Here is a 19,942-nt window from a genome sequence, read left to right as displayed (position 1 = left end):
ATTACCACTATTACTGTTCAGACCACTATTACCACTATTACCACTATTACTGCTTATACCACTTTTACCACTATTACTGCTCATACCACTTTTACCACTATTACCACTATTACCACTATTACTGCTCATACCACTTTTTACTACTCCACTTTACGTTAAACTGCAATCAATTTTTACCGCAGAAATTTATAATAGAATTCGTCGCAGCTAGTATTTCAAAACTGTAATCCAAACCAGTTGCAGTGTCGTGTGATCAAAAACCCCAATTCTTAATTTGAGTACATTCACTAGTACAGAAACTTAATTTCCACTTAATTTCCACACAGGAGGACCCGCAAGAAGAGTTTGGTTGGAAGTTGGTACATGGAGATGTATTCAGGCCGCCCAGGAAGGGTATGATGCTGAGTGTCCTGATCGGAAGTGGAGCTCAGGTCTTCATGATGATCTCTGTTACACTCGGTAAGAAATAGTGATGTGTTGATAAATGTGATTATTTGAGCAAAATATGCGGTATGCCATACGTGTAAATTTTACATGAAGCAGTACGACTATGAGTTTCATTGGTAAATACATACAATTATTCCAGCAAAATGTTATAAATTCATTTATTAAGATAGAAATACCAAGTACCCCACCCTAACCCTCTCCTCCCCTCCCAGTGGTATCGTGTCTTGGTTTCCTGTACCCTGGTAACAGAGGGTTCCTGCTCAGTATGGGTGTGGTCATGTACGTCTGTTTCGGATCACCTGCCGGCTACTTCTCTGCTAGGATTTACAAGAGTACGTATTTTGTCACGTGCTACATTCCAGCATCCAGTATTAACTGATTAAGTAGTGAGAAATTGAGTTTCGTGAATTTCTATACAATACAGGATCTTTTAAGGCCTATAGTTTGAATTAATTATGTTATCGAAGATAATATGGAGCATTTCATCACACGTTTTATAGTTATAGTATAGTAGTAGGTTTAGATGCCATCATGGAGTAGTTGGTGACCGGAGGACTATAGGATACAAGGATACAAAAGTGATAATTACTTTATTGAGACTAAAATATTAAGGTCTTTATTCTCCCATATATTTTGTAGGTGTTGGCCATTATATATTACGTTGTGTGTCGCAATACATATTGCCATTGTGTCCACTCTGTAAACATCATTCAATTATAGTTCAATATAACAATATAGTTCAGTTTGCACTTTGCACAGTGGGGCATTTGCTATACACATATTCACATATTGGCTGTATAAACCTAATATCATTAACACTTTTATTTCATTGTAAACTCCCTGAACTTTGTACTACTTATAATAACGTGTACCATCACCAAGTGGTGTGCATAAGATATTATATATAACATAATAGCAGGGTGCCATTTGCGCGTTTCGATATTACTCGGATGTAACTGTGAAGTGATCAACGGTCGTAAAATAATGATTTCCTTATAAAATACGCATAAATCTCCAACGCGCAAATAATTCTGACATCGTGCTCACTGCGCATGCTGTATAATAATCCTGCATCCGTACATGCTGCAACGTCACCTTATGAGGTCGTCGTAATTTTATAATTATGTATTTACCTTATTATATGATTTCTGATTTTAATATCAATATAATTTACAGGTTTTGGAGGAGAGAAGTGGAAGAGTAATGTGCTGCTCACTGCTTTCTTTGTTCCTGCGTAAGTAAAGTAACCGATCTGTAATTATTTTCATAAAATTGGCTCTTTCATCGAGATCTTTTTAGTAGATGTATCAAGATATTTAACATTTGCCATTCTTACTAGATTGTATATTTCTTCAGGATTGTTTTCTCCGTGTTCTTCGTACTAAATCTGGTTCTCTGGGGCGAAGGATCCTCGTCAGCTGTACCATTCGGAACACTTTGCGGTGTCTTGGCTCTATGGTACGTATTTCAAACATTTTAATTGAAAAATAACTCTCTTTAATTTTGGTTTTTAAAGAGCCTCGCCTTTTTTAGGAAATTGGCACCCGAAGCAACGGTTAGCATATTATACTTTCCCATGGAGCTATCAGCTAATCATAATCTTAAGCAATTATGTTCCGCTATAAATAAGTCTATCTGGTGTAAAGAACACTTCTCAGTTTCTAAAGGCTTATGTCCTTGATGTTAACGCTAGATGATAATTACAAAGATGACGAATTACGAAAGACCAAATTTACAGTAGCCACCACTGTCGTTGTGCCAGTCACAGTTTATATCGGACACAACTGTAACGCGCGAGTAGAGTTTCATGATGCGAGATTTCATTCTTATCGCTTGCAATTGTACGTAAAACGCGTGCGCGCGCTGCGCTCGCGTACGTTTGACTGGATCGGTATAATTTTGATAAGTCATCTTTCCCGTCTGTGATGTGGCACTTTCTCCTAATTAGAACACGAAAGGGGAAGCCACTGTCAGGGATAATTTGATTTTATGACCACAGCATATAATATGAGTACCGTTCTACGTCCTTTCGCACAATACATATCTTTTTTCATTGACCACATCATGATACTTGTTCAAGTATTCTCACCATGGTCACACATTGAAACTTATTGTTCCTTCTTGTAATTCAAAGTTTGGTGAGCGTAGCTTCTCTGTGGTGGCTCCAAAGATCTACAATCGTCTGCCTGTTACCATCAATAGGTTCAATAGGTAGGTAGGTTCATCTCTTCAGCTCAATCCTTGGAATCTTTTAAAGCTCTTCTAAAAACCTACCTTTCTAAACTGTCCCTAGATGAACTTGAAAAACTATTTTTATAGGTCATATCTGGTGTTTGATCTTTGCATAATATGTTTAAGTTCCTTTTTCTAGTATTGACGATATATTTTCAAGCATAATTTACTTTTCTTAACTTAGTATTCATGTTATTTTCTGGGATGACTAGTTTAAACACTGCTGAGTATAAGTTTTGTTTTCTTTGTATAAGAATTTCAACCGCTAATTAACCCTAGTTATCTCCGCTCTACCTTTCTCGTTCCCCCACGTGATTAAAGTACGTGATGTTACCCCCATGTTCGTGATCTCCTTTTCTTCACACCAAGTTTCCTGCTTTATCATAAATTACTCCTTTGTCGTACTTTAATTTAGAAGAATGGATGTTAAAAAGGACATTCATTTCTATAAAATTATACGGCCAATCCCAGCTTTCCCTTACAGTGACACCATGATTAGTAAGTGTACCGAGTCATAACGACACTGAAAACTTCAGGGGTTTACAATTTATCGTTCTGTATCATTGAATTGGTTTCAGTTATAGTATCATTACTTAAGTGGCAATAGCCAATATGAGCTGAAATGAACAGAATAATTAAACACTAATACTCTGCTGCCTTTTGTTTGGTTGAATTGTACTGGAAATTTTGATCCAACAATCTTTTTCAGGATTTGCGTATCTGTGCCACTTACCTTCGTTGGTGCATTCTTTGGATTCCGGAAGGAAGCTATCACCTACCCGACCCAAACAAACCAGATTCCTCGTCACATTCCTGAACAGTCATTTTACACGAAGAGAGTTCCTGGCATTCTTATGGGCGGAGTTTTACCTGTGGGCAGCGTTTTCATTCAGCTTTACTTCATCTTCAACAGCATATGGTAAGTAAACTTTTGTGGTATGTTAAAATAGCGTTACATTAAAAATGGAAGACAAATGACATGAATAATTGTGATAAGAATAGTGTTATATACATTCATGCATCAGAGGCAGCAATGTAGCGTTAAATATGAATTGATAACGAGTGTCTGGTTTCCCCACATCCAGAAAGTCAGCAGATCGGCAGATAATCTGACAGCAAATTGTGGATTTTGGAGGCAATTTGTTGTCAAAGAGAAAATTTTTAGAAGACCTGTCCTTTTTTAGGGCACAGGAAAATTTTACATGAATAAATTTAAAACTTTCTGGATGTGGGCTGGTTTTTATTCGCTCATGCAAACCAAAAAATACCCTTTTGGACATCTTTTCCCGCAAGTCCTAACCCCGTCCAACTTCAGGGCTCACCAGATCTACTACATGTTCTGGTTCCTGTTCATCGTGTTCCTGATCCTGGTGATCACGTGTGCTGAAACCACCATCCTCCTCTGCTACTTCCACCTCTGTTCGGAGGACTATCACTGGTGGTGGAGAGCTTACCTGAGCAGCGGCTCTACAGCTCTCTACTTCTTCCTATATTCTATTTACTTCTATGCAGGTTTGCATTCATATTTGTATAGTGTATTATTAGGTATGCAAGGCCAAGAGGCCATGATCAACTGTTATTAATTTACCGAAATGAAATTGTTTTCACTATATATTGTCTTTATATTAAAATACGTCCGATTTTATCCCGACTTTCATTCCCAGCACTAATCTAAATAATTTTCAGAGCGGCTACAGATGGAAGGTGCTGCGTCTCTCTTCATCTTCTTTGGTTACACCTTTATCATGGCCATCTATTTCTTCCTTTTGACTGGTGAGATACTTTGTACCAGTTCAGCCAAAACTGTGTAATACGTTATTATTGTATTTGTTCACCGTACAGTGATTGTCTCTTCTGGAATGTTCCAAAAAATGGCGCCAATTTTAGTTTTAGGCTTGGAAATCTTCGGATAAACTTTCAGGAAAACTTTTCTGTATCAGTTGTAACGAAAACTGTACGCTGTGCACGCCTCTAAAAAATTATCAATAACGCTTAACAAGATTTGCAGCTTTTGAGCTTTGTGATTTTGCCGCAGATAAGGCCAGGGTTCTGTTATGGGTTTTTATGAGATAATATACCAGAAGTTTAACCTCCGGAAAATTGTTTCTACGGGACAGACTTATTATGGACGTAATATATATTTTAAACACCAATATCACCGGATGCGAGTCATCTGTCTTAATTCTTATCGCTTACATTTCCTTCTGTACTATCTGCTTCGAGCTATGACGTCACGAATGATGATGTTACATAATCTGGCAGCTTATTTGCTTATTATGGTCACGTAAAATGTTTAAATATACATTTAAGGCACGAAAAGATTTGTTTGTGACGATAACCCTCAACCTAGTCTAATTTCTTATCTTTGCAATAGAATTACGATTAGTTGTTTGTCACCTCTTTTTCTATTTGAAGCCCTAACAACATTCAAAATTTCAGGTTTCGTGGGATTCATGTCATGCTTCTTCTTCATCAACAAGATCTACTCTGTTGTCAAGACCGACTAGGTTGACACTAATAGAGGTTGAGTTAGAAGCTAGGGGAGAAGAATGCGAAGAATTCGATACATCAGAAGTGCATTTTATTATCTGATGAACGCCTGTAAAAGTACTGGCATTGGTCCTTCCAGATAAGAGTAAGGCTGTCTGGGCTCAGGATTGTGTCTAATTTTATCTGGGTGAAGAGTTTGAACTGGTGATATTGAAATAGATAAAAAATGTTATTTTAAGGAAAGCATGTGAATACTATTCCGGGATACAAATACGATTAAAATTACTTTTGATAAGAGATCATATCCAGTAAAAATTTCACTGATTAGATTTCCCAAAAAGAAATTCCGGCTTACTATGTTGAAACGTATGCTACACTTCCTCATTTCGGCTAATATCTTCCCTTAAAACTATTTGTAAGGGACAACGGTTATATTTTCAGTTTTATATTTGTTGTGCATGCTTGTCAAGTAGGCATTTAGTTTTACGAGTAGGTGATATAAGTAACCCAGAATTTTGACTAGGATAATTGATGCATGTTGATTATTCGGATAGAGTGATATCTGAACGAAATACTTTGATAGTACAATAGTATTATTGTGTAGTGTTTATTTATATAATGTTCGTTCTGTCATTCAAAACCAGCTGGTCTATAACAAAAAAGTTCCAAGCTTAATTAATCTGCATTTTTGGAGCTGCATTCGCTATCGTCGGTCTATTATTTTCTCAAATCCCACAGAATTCAAATGTTCATAAAATGTAAAATTAAAAATCTAGCGCATAACAATTTGTTTCGTTAGGCAATATTCGGTTAATAAAATCTGTACAACTTTTTTGTTTGAATGTTATTGAATGAACGATAGAAATTTAAGCTGAATCTCATGCGTTTAATTCGTTTTACTGCCCGATATAAATAGAATATGATAACCTGAGTTTATGATTTTTAAAGTTGAAGCGTATCTTCCTATCTCAATTTTATAATTATACTGGTTCATGGTTACGTCGAAATATCAAAAATAACGGAAACCTTAATTTTATACTAATTCTATAATCCGAATTCCCAAACACGCTTGCTTGCACCTTCTGTACTTCCTTCAAAGCTTGCTTCAGACAGTCTCGGAGTGGTCAAATGCCGATAATCTTGTTAAAAACTGAAATTTAACACCGGTCTGGAGTGAAAACTAACATATTTCTATTGGTGAACTGTCATTAGGAAGTCACGGGACGTATCGTGCCAAGCTTCGAACACGTCTCTCAGACTCAAGTAAATTGTAGTTCCACTACTTTGTTTTGACTTTGAATGTTAGGGATATGTATATATATTTACAACCTCTTTTCACATTTGAGGAAACTAAATTTGTCTTTAGTGTTTAGGCCCACACAGAATGCAGATTACTGATCAATTCTTAAATCTTAATCTGCCGCTGCATTATGATTAGCTATCTTGTTCTGTAGGTACCTTTTATAGACTTGTTTTGAAATAAAAGGGGTCGTTCACATATTATTTCAATTCAAATTTACTAAATATCACTCCGATGAGTGATAAAATATATCGTCAGCTCAACTCGAGTCAAGCCCTTTTTTATTTAGTTACTTTTTGCCGGAACTGCTATTGTCGAAAAAGGGAGAAAGGGTTCAATTTTCAATTGTGGCCTTTTTTATAAAATGCTGACTGATATTTTCTTTACATCATGAGTCTAGGAACATTTAGAGTTAGACTGGACGATGGTCACCAGCAGTGGCGTAACGAAAGGCCCTGCTGACCCCGCTGTGCAGGGGGGCGCCGTCTTAGGGGGGGCGCCAAATCGTCGTTTGAATGTGGGACAATTTCGAAAACTTAACTAAAGTACTAGCAAAACTGCGCGTTTTGCTCTAGATACACACTTTTTTAGAGATTTTACCGGCGTATTCTTTAAAATCACCTAATTTGTTCAATTTTAGGGAGGGGCACCAAAAGGGGAGGGGGCGCCAACAGGGGGGCGCTTTTTTCGGCAGGGGGGCGCCAACAGGCAACGTTACGCCACTGGTCACCAGGGATCTCTGATAGGTTACCTAGGGGCTAGGGGTTGATGGATGGTCAGTTGAGGAGTCGTTGGTGTTTAATCCAGGATTTAGTGGAATATATTCGCATGATAATTTATTGGAGAAAATGGACACACTCCATCGTAGACACCTCAGGTTCATTTTAAACATCAAATGGCCTAAAGGTATGATAAGCAACAAAGCATTGTATGAAAGGTGCAAAGTTGAAAAGTTATCCAAGCGTATTGAACACCAGCGGTGGAAAATGTTTGGACACATTCTCAGGAGTATGGAGAACACCCCAGCCCAAACGGCTCTCTCATTTGCTATTGAATCAGATAATTTATTCATTGGAAGATTGGGGAGACCTAGAATGAACTTGTTATCGGTTTTAAGAAGTGATTTAAATAGTAGAAGTTTGCAAATGGACAACTTGTATGAATTGAACGAAATTAAAGATATAGCTGCATGCAACAGATGTTGGGAAAATCTTTTTCAAGGGTACAGTTTACCGCATTAAGGTATTTTTAAGAATCATTTTTGTCGGTAAGATCCTGTTTTATAATAATAATAATAATTTATTGATACAATTCAAAAATTCTTTGAAAACGGCTCAATCTCAGATAAGCCCTTTTTGAAGAACGAATATGGAATATGGCCTGACTCATAATCATATTTCTCAACAGTCCACAAGTTTCTAAATACTGTAATTGTATAGTTTATGCCTACCTAGTTTTTATGTGATAAAAATTGTAGGAGGAATCCGAAAATTAATTTGCCAAAATTGCAGTTTTTCCAGAAATCGCGTTTGAAATTTATGCTTGCAATATATCTAATAATAATTATACATACACTCTGAGCTTCAAAGACCCATATTACTTTTGCCAGGATTAATATTTTTGATGAGGTCAAAAGTATCTGGTAGTTCTAACTAATTTTTTTAACCATTTGCATTTGGGACCCGGCAAAATACTGGCGAAAACGTCCATTAAACCCAAAGGCAAAACTGTAATTTTTGAGATAAGCCCTTTTTATAAAACGCCGCGACGATATGAACCGACCGGATGTCCGGCTGAATTCGGTTCCGGCCTGATATCTCAGATATCTGTCTTCAATATCCCCAATATCCGGTTTCAAATAATATTTAATACTGTGTATTTCTTGTGGCTACGGGTGGGGGTGGGGGTCAGTTCTTGACTACGTTGGGTCGTGATTACTGATAGTGATTATATTTATGGAAGGTGGGTAAAAATTTACAAAAAAATGAGTATGTAATATGTGAACGACCCCTGAGTTTTTATGAGTACATTTATAATTATGATCCTAAATTTGCTTTTAAAACATTAAACAGCTTTTGAAACTAAATTTTACTTTCACTGATTAGAAAGAACAAATTGATATTTAGATTTTACACATATCAGAGTGTATGTTCGTTAATTTGCTTATTAATTGCATCATGTTGTATAGAAAAAATCGCTTTAGTTATTATGGCTGAAGAAGTAGGAGATTCTGTCTGCATCATTGATTCACCTAACCAAAGTCCTAATGATGGAAGGAGAGCAACCTTCGACTTCGCTGCTTTACAATTGGTTCGTTGAAATCTGATCCCAATGTTTACCCTCAGTCTCAGGCATCATTCTAAATCTTTAGAGTCACGGCAGATTACTGATAACGTTTTGAAATATTGTAAGGTGTGATCTAAATCTCATTCCGTATTTGATATTGTTCTGCACACTCCCCACTTTACATAATTAATTTAACTCGACATAGTATTAGTGATTAGTGATTAGTAAACTACGAGCATTTCTGTTATGATATAACTTCAAACCTAATTTATATTCGATCGGTTTGCAGTTCGAGTAGTTGAAGTAACAAAGTAGCAATTTCCAGAACCCAGAAACACGAGCTTAATTATCCAATACAATATCATACTTCATAGAGTAATTCTCATTAGAGTAATTCTCATTGAAAATATTCATAAACGTTGGCCGAAGTTGGCTACATCTTGGTTATACTATAACCAAGATGTAGCCATAGTGAGCAGCCTTTGTTTATAGTAACTCCTATCAGATTGAACAAGAACACAGAGCAAGTACAAATCCAAGCCCAAGATTCCAGAGGAAAGGAAGAACTACATCTTCAGCTTCTCAGAGTAGTGACCCGAGAGCGAGGTCTACGGTACCGAGGATACAGTGCCCTGATCTTACTGCTACCCTTATCGACAAGGTTATTTTATGTTAGAAGTATAGAAGTAGAAGCAGAGTTTTCAGGGACTATTTTAACTATACAAATATGTATAATTATGGTCATCAATATTGAACAAAATTAGACCAGTCGGCAGTACTGTTCAACTTTAACTGTTAACGGTGATCCTCATTCTTCAACATATAGAAATCTTCACTTTGACTTAAAATATGATCCACAGCGGATTTAAAACGCTGATGCATCCGCGGCCATCTTTAATTTGGCCTAATCCACAACCTTAATCGTACCATTTTTTTCTCTACGTTTCCATGCCTTATGTTTTGTCGCTATTAAAAGACAAGACAGTACGAAGTTTGTAGAAATCTGAAGTGGATTTTACCTTGACATTAGGTGATATGTAATGTTATCTGTCAGGTAGAAGAGTGGTTGTCGGAGCAGCAAGATATGCAGGCTCAGCAGTCTCCCAAACATTTTGACAATAACCCTAACAGGTATTCTGAATTTACACCAGACATTTTACGTATCTAAGTTTCATTCAAATCAAATGCATATTTTTTTTGGATTTATGTGCCGCTTGTGATATCACTTTGACCTTGAACGACTCATTACTCAAGCCCTCTGACTGATTTGGAGAATCAGACAGTCTCATACGGCTTGATCATTTTTACGGATAATTTTTAATTATTTTCAGGTTTTTGTGGGAGCTCAAAAAATCTGTGTCGACTCCCGTCCTGAACAAAAGTCGAACTCCATCCACCACTATTCCCCCGTTTCCTATTAATAGTGTAGCACCATCAGTTACCTCTGAAGCTCCATCGGTCAATCATATCGCACAGGTTTGTGAATAATTCGTCATTTCATGGATTGAACGTCTCTCGATAGTGAACATCCGAAAAATTTGAATTGTTAATTTTATGAAGGAGTAATATGTTAAACTGTGAAGTAAATACAGGTTTACCTCTAACAGCACTTCAGCAGCCACAAATATTAACTTCAAGACTAGGTTATCTCATAAAACATTGGATTATTCGACATCTACCTCTAATTTACATCTAGGCTTTCTTTTCTACTAATACTATATCAAAATAAAAACCCCAAAAATATAATTTAGGTAAAATAAAATAAAATTATTAACTTGAAGTTGCATATTTTGGATCAGCGATCGACGTTGCCAACTATGTTGCCAATTCTTAATTCCTCGCCTGTACGTTGACATTTAAGTTCATACAGAAACTGTTGCTGCGACCGTCCCATTCTTGTACAACTATGACTTTATTCGCTGTATTTGAACCAGAAGTTTTACTAATGATGAGGTTTTTGTTATATTTAGTTGTGATGGTTTTCTTAGACTGTCTATTTTTACTGTCATATTTTCCATCGTGAACAGGATGCGTTGCTGCTTTTATTTTAGAATGGCAGTTTTGTATAGGATTGGCTTCCGTGGATGTTGGATTGTCAGGATGCTGTGAACTTTTTCCATGATCAAGATTAACCAAACTACTCACAGCCTTCTGCTTGAGCAATGCTCTTATGCTACTCTTCAATGACTTCCTGATGGGTTTACTCTTTTTGTTTCCAGGTTCCCGCTCTTTTTTCGTTTTTTCTGACTTCTTGTTTGGTTGTTTTCGTCTGCTTTGGAATCTCTTTGCCAGTTCGTCTGCCGACGGATATTTTTTGCCGCTAGCTGGGCTTGTTTCTTCACAGAAGAGGTTGAAAATTGAAGATTTTTCCATTAGATTTCAGTTAAGTAATTAAACGTTGTACTTGTTAATCTGAGCTGGAAATTACATCAAAAATCTTATCACTGCGATGTCTAGTAGACAGACAACTAGATAATCGGAGATAAATGCAAGATTGCAGCAATATGTTTCATCATATCACAATATGCAATATATATAACGGATATTGATTGGTCTTAGCGCTTATATAGGTTTCCAGTCGCACGTGCAAAGACATATTACCATAGAAACGTCAAACGAGATTGTTTTTAATCGGCTCGAAAATTTCGATGAAGGCTCTGCCAGCTGCCTCAGTGCCTCTAGGTTAACTTATGAATTTCTTGACTGGACAGGGTATCGTACCATGACTATGAGTATGCGTCGGATCGAGTGTCTAATTTTTTCTGAATATAAGATAAGCATTCCTAGGGCCGGCAAAAGGAACCTTATGTGCCAATATCAGAATATTGAATTTGAAATACCAACTAAGTTTCAATTCGGTTGCATAACGAAATAGAGATAGCAGACAAAAGATAAAAGATAAGATGTTAAAACCTTATGATGGGAAATAAGTATTTCATTGTTTATGCCTTTGGTTCAGGCTAGTTTTCTAGTTCTGCGTTATCACTTAAAACAAATTGACATCAAAGAAAAATTGTTCGGTCCAGTCTCGTTTCGTTTTTTGCCGAGTTTTATAGTTCACACCTGTTCTCCAGATTGAGCTATAAATCACGTGTGCTTCCATAAACTCATAAAGATGGTGATGAATTCATTTGACTCAATAAACTCTTCTACATTATCTTCTTCTGATGATAACGCAAAACTCCTTTTGGTACTACAGAAATTAATTTATGGAGAGCTCATTTCACCCCAGCAGCCGTCGTCTACCGAGGTTTGACTCAAATAATAATAATAATAACATCACTTGATGTCTAGCTACAGCCCAGATCATTACTTTAATGCTTTATTCTAGGGGTCTGACCATCGTAGCGTTAACTCGAGTACTCGCAAACTGTTTGATTATTACTGCTAAGTGAAATTTGAGCACCTCCACAGCTTCACCAGCAGACAGATCCCTGTTACCGCACGTTTTTCATGTTAGCTGGGCAGAGCATTGTGGTTAAAACCACTTAAAGCACCATGTTTCTGATAACGTATAAACAAACATCCCTTCATGAGGCATTGGACTAAAGTAAACTCCACTGGATGAAGTTATTGAGCTGCTTTTCTGTTGTACCAATTTGAGTCAAAAAGTTGCTTACCATGCGTTTACTATTCGTTATTCTGTTGGTTGTAGTTTGCATTGAGTGTGGGAAAAAGAAGAACAGGAACGGAGGATCGAAGAATAAAGACGTTCCAACGTGTAAATACACAGTCGCAAGTATGGACATGAAGCTAAATCCAGGAATATTGTTCCAGGACTTTACTAACCAGTGTAAGGTTGTTCAGTGTTTGGACGGTGGAGAGTTGGATGTTCAAGAAATTCCTGTCAAAACTAATTCCGCAGACAAACATCTACTCTTCGTACACAACGTCGAGAAAGCCAACTCGAAGTTCCAGGGAAAAGCTTGCAAGCTTTGTATGTGCAGTAGAATTAATGAGATGAACTACTTGGCGTGCTCAGATTTTGGGGATACTTGCTGATTAAAACGAACGCTAAGGATTTGATCATGTTACTAATGACTTTTTCTGGAATTAAGAACAAACAGGGTTGCAGGTCGAAGAAATGTTTTGGTCCCATCTACTGTGTTTTATTTTGATTTTGAAATGATCCTGTTAGTTCTTCCCTTTTTCTCGTACTTCGATTTTAAGAAGTTATTCTGTCGTTTTATTTCAATACGGGTCCAGTGTCCACATATAACTTTATAGACGAATTATTTTTGAATTTCAAAATTGACAAAAATATCGTCTACCCCAAACATTCATTTATGCCAGAAACTGTTTTGGCATTTTCTCAAGAAATAAGATACAGCCAGATAAAATAATGTTAATTTTTATCCAAAACGTGACAAAGATAAATTTAAGCAATCAGATAATCTCTTATCAGCGATAATTCGTAATTAATCTTGGCTTAAAGTAAGCCAATATTATTATCCTCCCGCGGAAATCGTAAAAGTAAACCTTCATGCTTCGGAACCAAAATTTACACGAAAAGGTTTGGATTCTGTAAATACCTAATATTTTTTCAGACGACGATGGGGAACTCCACACTGAGCCCCCTTGACGAAAGACAGATCAGAAGATTGATAGGAGATAGCCGACTTATACTACTGCCCCTTTACCAGTAAGTGCAGCATTTGTTATCTCTTATTTTAGTTATTGGTGAGTTGGAGACTGAGGTAGTATTATGTTTTGATATGGTATTCTGAGAATGTGTTCTGAAAGGATACCCCTTCAAAACATCCACATTGTAGTAAACAAGGGCGGTCGAACTATTCGATGACCATTGACCCTGTAGAGGAATCTACGAACTTTCCAAATTATTCAAAACATTATTATGCTTGCCTCTACTAATAGCGATATAAAAGCGAGTGAGGCACACATGGCTAGGTTTACCGTTTAATATTTATTAGTCTGTGGTTGAGCAACATTTTAGCGCCAGAATCCTCATATCTTTGACAAAATCGCGGAAAATGTTGACAATACCTTCATTATAGTCGATATAAAGACTACGTTTGTGACTCTTTTGCATTCAATTTTCGTGAAAAAACATTCGTCTTTGCGTTTGGCTGAAGGATTACAAACAATAGTTGGTTTCTTTACAAGAAAATATCTGTCGATCTGAATCCTGGCACAGACAAGGGGACAGTAATTGATAAATGCCAGGGACCAAAAGTTATATATGTTTTAATGTAAACCAGAATCTCGATCTTGATCGTGACTGAAATACGGTTCCTTTTGAAGTGAAAAGTACAAAATGTGATCGAGAGGTTCCTTGCTAAAAACCCTGCTTTATACCGGCTCTTATACCGGCTCTTATACCGGCTCTTATACTGGCTCTAATACTGGCTCTTATACCGGCTCTTATACCGGCTCTTATACTGGCTCTTATACCGGCTCTTATACCGGCTCTTATACCGGCTCTTATACTGACTCTTATACCGGCTCTTATACTGACTCTTATACTGGCTCTTATACTGGCTCTTATGCTGACTCTTATACTGGCTCTTATACCGGCTCCTATACCGGCTCTTATACCGGCTCTTATACTGACTCTTACTCCGGCTCTTATACCGGCTCTTATAGCGGCTCTTATACTGACTCTTATACTGACTCTGATACTGGCTCTTATACCGGCTCTTATATTGACTCTTTTACCGGCTCTTATACCGGCTCTTATACCGGCTCTTATACTGGCTCTTATACTGGCTCTTATACCGGCTCTTATACCGGCTCTTATACTGACTTTTATACTGAATCTGATACTGGCTCTTATACCGGCTCTTATACTGACTCTTATACTGGCTCTTATACCGGCTCTTATACTGGCTCTTATACTGAATCTGATACTGGCTCCTATACCGGCTCTTATAGCGGCTCTTATACCGGCTCTTATAGCGGCTCTTATGCTGACTCTTATACCGGCTCTTATACTGACTCTTATACCAGCTCTTATACCGGCTCTTATACTGGCTCTTACAGCGGCTCTAATACTGACTCTTATACTGACTCTGATACTGGCTCTTATACCAGCTCTTATACCGGCTCTTATACTGACTCTTATAGCGGCTCTTATACTGGCTCTTATACCGTCTCTTGAGTATCAACTGTAGAACAATGTTTCAGGGCTTCAGTACACGGGTTTGATACTCATGTCTTCCATTCTTTGTGTGATAAGCGTGGTCCTTCTGTTACCATAGTGACCTTATCTTCAGGGGTAAATTCTTACTGTGTGTAACGTTATGTTGTTCAGTGTTTATTCTCTAGTCGTAGTGTCAATGAATGAGTACATATTGTGATTAGAATTTGGAGAACTTAAAAACTGTAAAATGTTATAAGCTAAATCTGCCTTGATTCAAAGTTTGAAAACTTAAATCCCACTCACTTGATTTATGTCGTACTATAAAAATCATATTTCATGTTGTTTATTGTTTGAGTTGTGGCAAACTCTATCAATATTTCGAGTGTCGACAAAGTACAATATTAATCTGCGTCAATGATTAATTCTTTCGCAGTTGTGTTACTGTTAAATTATGTTGATCAGTTATCTTCAAAGTTTCATGTTTGCTATTCTAACTTAACTGTATTCTTACAGTTAAATTTTTGTTGATGAACGTATCGCTTCAGGGTTCGTTCGCATATTACATTATCACTGAGTAGGAAGGAGGAGGTTTCTAAATGATTACGCTAGTGTAATATTTATACAAAAGCTATGTGCAATACTGATTACGAAGGAGGAGGGGGTTAAAAAGTTGATTACGTAATAATATGTGAACGACCCCTTATTCGTTATTATTGATACTTAAATTGTTTAATGTTTATTTGCCGTTTCTCACTGCTGCCTAACAGCTGTGTTTTGGTTGCTACACGAGTGCTGGGTGGTTCAGCCGGGGGGAGCCGGTAAACGACAAGAAAGCATTCCTCTTTAGAGCAAAAGATCATCTCTGTGATGAGCTCAAGGTACGTGGATTGGATTTTATTGTTTTTGAAAAGACTGTTCAATTCTTTATATAATATGTAATGAGATTCTGGGCCAGAATTGCTTCCATTTGCATTAGTTACCATGTTAGTTTATGGTAAAGAACTCTTTTTTATAATTTTGAGTTATAAAATAATCCCAGATAAGCGCAACTCAGTCTGATACTGATCTCCACATTTACGACGACCCTGATTTGGGTCCGTTCTTTGGTTCCTCCGCTAAGCCTACACTTCGTCTTTTTTGTAAAGTTTACGGAGCAAAGAGTGCTCAGGTACACTATCTTTCTTGGTTTGAAGCAATTGGACTGGCATTGAATTATGAACTTTATGTATCTTATCATTTACTCTTCACTTAACCTAACTTATAGATATCACCCTATCCTTTTACATTTTAAATAGATCATATTCATGTCTTAATAACTATAGATAACCGTTCCTCTGTCAATAAGTTGAATAGTTTATTGTTGCTATCAGCAGAGTATTTCAACTAAAATGTTATCAGGTGTACTCAGGAGGGCCCTTTGAGGGAGGCTCCCTCTTAGATCTTACTGGAGTAGAAGAGGGACAGATAGAAGTTACTGATATTGAAGTGTTTGATGCTAGCCAGAAACATCTTCGTACGTATTTGCTTTTTATAAACGTTTATTCTTCAGGTTTTTTTGAACTCATTTGTTTCTATGATAAGCATTGGACCAATTCTTCACATTATTGATATCTTTACATTTGGCGACTTTTTCAGCATTTCTCGAAAGGCCGTGGCGAGAAGTTACTCTCAACCAACCGTAAGTTAATGATACAAATAACCCTTCGTATCATCGATCATAAAAATGGTCAATATGAGCAATGGCCGTTGATTCTCGAACCCAATGGGCATCAAGATTCATCAACAGAGACTTTTTTAATTATGGACATTGTCCACTGACAATGTAGGTTATCATGATCCTTTATCTCTGATAAATTGTTTCAGGACAACTCTGGCGGAAAGCATAAACTACTTCGTAAATTATAAACCAGAGTTCTGTCAGATCGAATTCATCAACGTTCTTCTACTAGGACCTATCGGTAACTTATGTTCCTATTAGTCTTAATTAGTCCTAATTAGTCTTAATGACTTATCTCTAATTCCAGTTATAGCCATTTTTTCGAAAGCTGATACAGTTGATATCGTTAAGTTTGTCACTGATGTCGATAAAAGGAACTATGATCCTTTTATTGTAGGATCTGGTAAAAGCAGCGTATTCAACACTTTCGAGAGCACATTTAAAGGTCACATAACGTCGAGAGCAAGGACTGGAGATGGATCAACAGTCACGACTAAACAGGTTGCTAACTATGAGTATGAAGTATGAGTGGGTGTCACTCACTTTTTCACTGTGGAAAAGAGCTATGTATTCATGGTACAGCTTTATCAAACGATTCCAGTTTCAGTCTCAAGATTTCACTAATTGATCGATTTTGCTGTCTTTTGATAACTTTATAATTTGTAATGTCTCCCTTCAGTTTCGTAGATACATGATGCAACCTCAGAGGTCTAAAGATCCTCTCAACATAAGGATCTGTGACACTCCTGGTTTATCCCTAAATAATATTTCCTCTACAGATCTAGTTTACATGATGGATGGACACCTTTCCGATAGGTTTCTTCCCCGCTGTTTTTCTTTTCAACCCTGTTTATTTGCTAAATAATATTCCTTACAAGATTGTTTAAGCAAAAATTTTCCCTTCTATTCTTGTATTAAAACTGTTACCTTGACACTGTTAACTGAGCAGTATTAATACTTAAACCAGGTTTAATCTGACCGGAGGAAACCTCATTACCAACCGTTCTCCTGGTTTCAACAGTGACACATCTATCCGTGACGAGATGCACTGTATAGCTCTGGTTTTAGACGCTACTAAAATACCAGCCAAAGACACGCCACTTCACTCGAAGATTCTCGAACTCAAAGAACAAATGGACGCGAGAGGTAAACTTGCTTTTTTCTGAATATTGACGCGACGGTGTTGTTAGTTGCAAATTCGTCATCGGGATAACATTTTTTTGCTCTTCCTATGATATTTAATCGGAAGTTACTCATTGTAATTTTACTCAATAAGTAGCTGAATAAGTAACTTATGATTGGTATTTATTTGTATTTATAAAATGTACGTTAACTGATAAATTTTGTTTTTCCAATTTCAGACATCCCAATCCGAGTACTTCTGACGAAAACGGACCTAGCATGCAAGTTGGTAGAATCAAACCTGTCCTACATCTACCGGAGCTGCACTGTAACTGACATAGTCGAGATGGTGTCCACATCATTTTCTCTCCCTAGAAACTACATCTACCCTATGAAATGCTATGAACACGAAATAAAACCAGTTCAGAATATTGGTATTCTGGCTCTAAGCGCATTCCGTCAAATCCTCTACGCAGCAGAGTCTGGACTTGAGGATCGAGAGAGTTTACAATGTGCCGAGCTCGCTCAGAAACTGAGATCAGGATCCAACCTTAGTGGTGGTTCAGTTCCCGCAGGGAGCTCGTTGGGAAGTCAGCTGATGAGCAGAGACAGGTCTGCCTCAGACAACACTGGGTCTCCAGTCTTCAGGAGGTCCAACAGTGCCGTCGTAGTTCAGACTCAAGTTTATCATCACAGTGATAGCATGAGGCACAGGCATTCTCTCGACTTACAACGGGCTGATCCTGGAGCGAAATAAACTTTGTGGAATTGAAGTGTTTGGCCTTGTTTTGGCCTTGTTTTGGCATAGTAATTGTGTTTGACCTGTTGTTATACGGCGACAAAGCTCCCAAAATTTTCTTTTGAACCGTCCCTAATAATGATAATGACGAAGGAAAATGAAAATGAGGGTACGACCCATTGAAAGGTCAGACTGCTCCATGTTGGCAGGTGTATTGTTTGGTTGGTAATATAATAATGACGAACATATATACTACACTGGCCTCCCTGAACCTCCTTTTGTGGGGCAACAACAATGTTAGGGGTGCTCCAGTGTGTGGTGAGTCAATGAGAATCGTATGAAGCGAATAACTGTACGCTTTATTCAGAACTTATTGTATGTACATGACAATGAACGCCAGACAATGAACATCATTCAGTCGAACCTACCTCTGCAGCTACTTTATTTTACTGTGAGCATAAGTTTTGTATCTTTCTTACATTGCGGGGCCAATTGCTGCCCCCAGTTTTTTGGAAGGACAATGCTTTTGGTGTGGGTGCAGTGTTTAAATTTACTTTCGCCTTCAGATTCCTTAGCCCAGTGCTCATTTGCTCATTATGATTTGCAATAAAATTGATGTCATTTTCTGATTATGAATGAGTATATACTGCAATGTAAGAACGATCTCATGAATGAATTGTTTGAAAGGACAAGAAAATTAAAACATGTTAATCTTGTAAGTGTTGTCGTTGATAATGTATAATTTATGGAATTTCAGTCTAAATATAAACTTAAATCAATAACCCACAACTTATTGATTACGTACGTTTAAGTTCGTCCATGTTTAACTAGTTTTGATCAACAGTGTGGACCGATTTTAAGGACTGATAGCACTTCCAAGTGCATTTTTATACTGTTCTTATTATCAAGAATGAAATCTGATGTATTAAAGAGTTTGTCAGCTTCTGAATTATTCCAGACGATTTTTAAGAAATAACAAAAAAATAGGCAACACAAATTCATTAAATGTTATCGAATTTGCTTTGTAGTGGTAAACTGGAATTCAGCATGGCAAAGTGACGGAGAGACCATTTACAACATTTAACATTTTGCGCAATTCATTGCAGTGTTTAGGACAAATACAATAACCGCATGCTGATCACGCAGTGTGTTAAGAGTAGCCTAACAGACTGTCGCTTGCGAGCAAACCATAGTGGTGTATATTTGGCAAACACGTGGGAAGCGGGTAGGCTCGATATGATGTTGAGGTACACTTTTATACTTATTGTGGGCGATTGTATAAAACACGTACTTGGACTGAGAAGTGGGTTCTCAAGTTAGTTCTCTAAAATGTAATGCGGACACTTTCCCTACTCCAAGGTATACACCAGCTCAAATGAACCCCATTTCTATGTCACTTTTGTGATCTTTCTCTCAGTATCTAACTGTTCTATACAAGTACAATGTACATAAAAGGGTAACGACGTTAAAATATGTGGGTGTACACTGTGCTTGTAGCTAAGGAATGAT

The 19,942-nt window shown here is 37.3% G+C and overlaps 2 protein-coding genes across 2 annotated transcripts in view; both read left to right on the top strand.

Moving 5' to 3' along the window:
• Window positions 1-6,045, top strand: part of LOC134816909 (transmembrane 9 superfamily member 2-like) — a 129,731-nt gene extending 123,686 nt beyond the window's left edge. The window contains exons 11-18 of the mRNA XM_063825927.1: window positions 327-459; window positions 660-779; window positions 1,624-1,681; window positions 1,804-1,905; window positions 3,389-3,598; window positions 3,995-4,191; window positions 4,366-4,452; window positions 5,119-6,045. Coding sequence (XP_063681997.1) covers window positions 327-459; window positions 660-779; window positions 1,624-1,681; window positions 1,804-1,905; window positions 3,389-3,598; window positions 3,995-4,191; window positions 4,366-4,452; window positions 5,119-5,186 — 975 coding nt within the window. The 3' untranslated portion in view covers window positions 5,187-6,045. The remainder of the gene's footprint in view (window positions 1-326; window positions 460-659; window positions 780-1,623; window positions 1,682-1,803; window positions 1,906-3,388; window positions 3,599-3,994; window positions 4,192-4,365; window positions 4,453-5,118) is intronic.
• Window positions 6,046-8,658: 2,613 nt separating this feature from the next.
• On the top strand, window positions 8,659-19,346 carry LOC134816544 (interferon-induced protein 44-like). Its single transcript, XM_063825439.1, has 15 exons — window positions 8,659-8,779; window positions 9,261-9,416; window positions 9,810-9,886; window positions 10,087-10,231; window positions 13,303-13,397; window positions 14,900-14,990; window positions 15,623-15,733; window positions 15,895-16,023; window positions 16,254-16,368; window positions 16,491-16,533; window positions 16,719-16,813; window positions 16,970-17,073; window positions 17,252-17,388; window positions 17,540-17,718; window positions 17,934-19,346. The coding sequence occupies exons 1-15, from the start codon at window positions 8,678-8,680 to the stop codon at window positions 18,449-18,451; spliced, it is 2,097 nt and encodes a 698-aa protein (XP_063681509.1). The 5' UTR covers window positions 8,659-8,677; the 3' UTR covers window positions 18,452-19,346.
• The last annotated feature ends 596 nt before the right edge of the window (window positions 19,347-19,942 follow it).

The sequence above is a fragment of the Bolinopsis microptera genome, chromosome 6 (genome assembly GCF_026151205.1).
Source record: "Bolinopsis microptera isolate Bmic1 chromosome 6, MBARI_Bmic_1.0, whole genome shotgun sequence".
Taxonomy (NCBI): domain Eukaryota; kingdom Metazoa; phylum Ctenophora; class Tentaculata; order Lobata; family Bolinopsidae; genus Bolinopsis; species Bolinopsis microptera.
Note: the sequence above shows the minus strand (reverse complement) of the source record. Positions and strands in the feature narration are given on the sequence as shown.

Excerpts from the sequence above, each read along its gene's own strand:
- LOC134816544 (XM_063825439.1), top strand. The coding sequence starts at position 8,678 with ATGGCTGAAGAAGTAGGAGATTCTGTCTGCATCATTGATTCACCTAAC. Across the intron at positions 15,734-15,894 it reads ATCTCTGTGATGAGCTCAAG|ATAAGCGCAACTCAGTCTGA; the intron begins GTACGTGGATTG and ends AAATAATCCCAG. Across the intron at positions 16,024-16,253 it reads ACGGAGCAAAGAGTGCTCAG|GTGTACTCAGGAGGGCCCTT; the intron begins GTACACTATCTT and ends AAATGTTATCAG.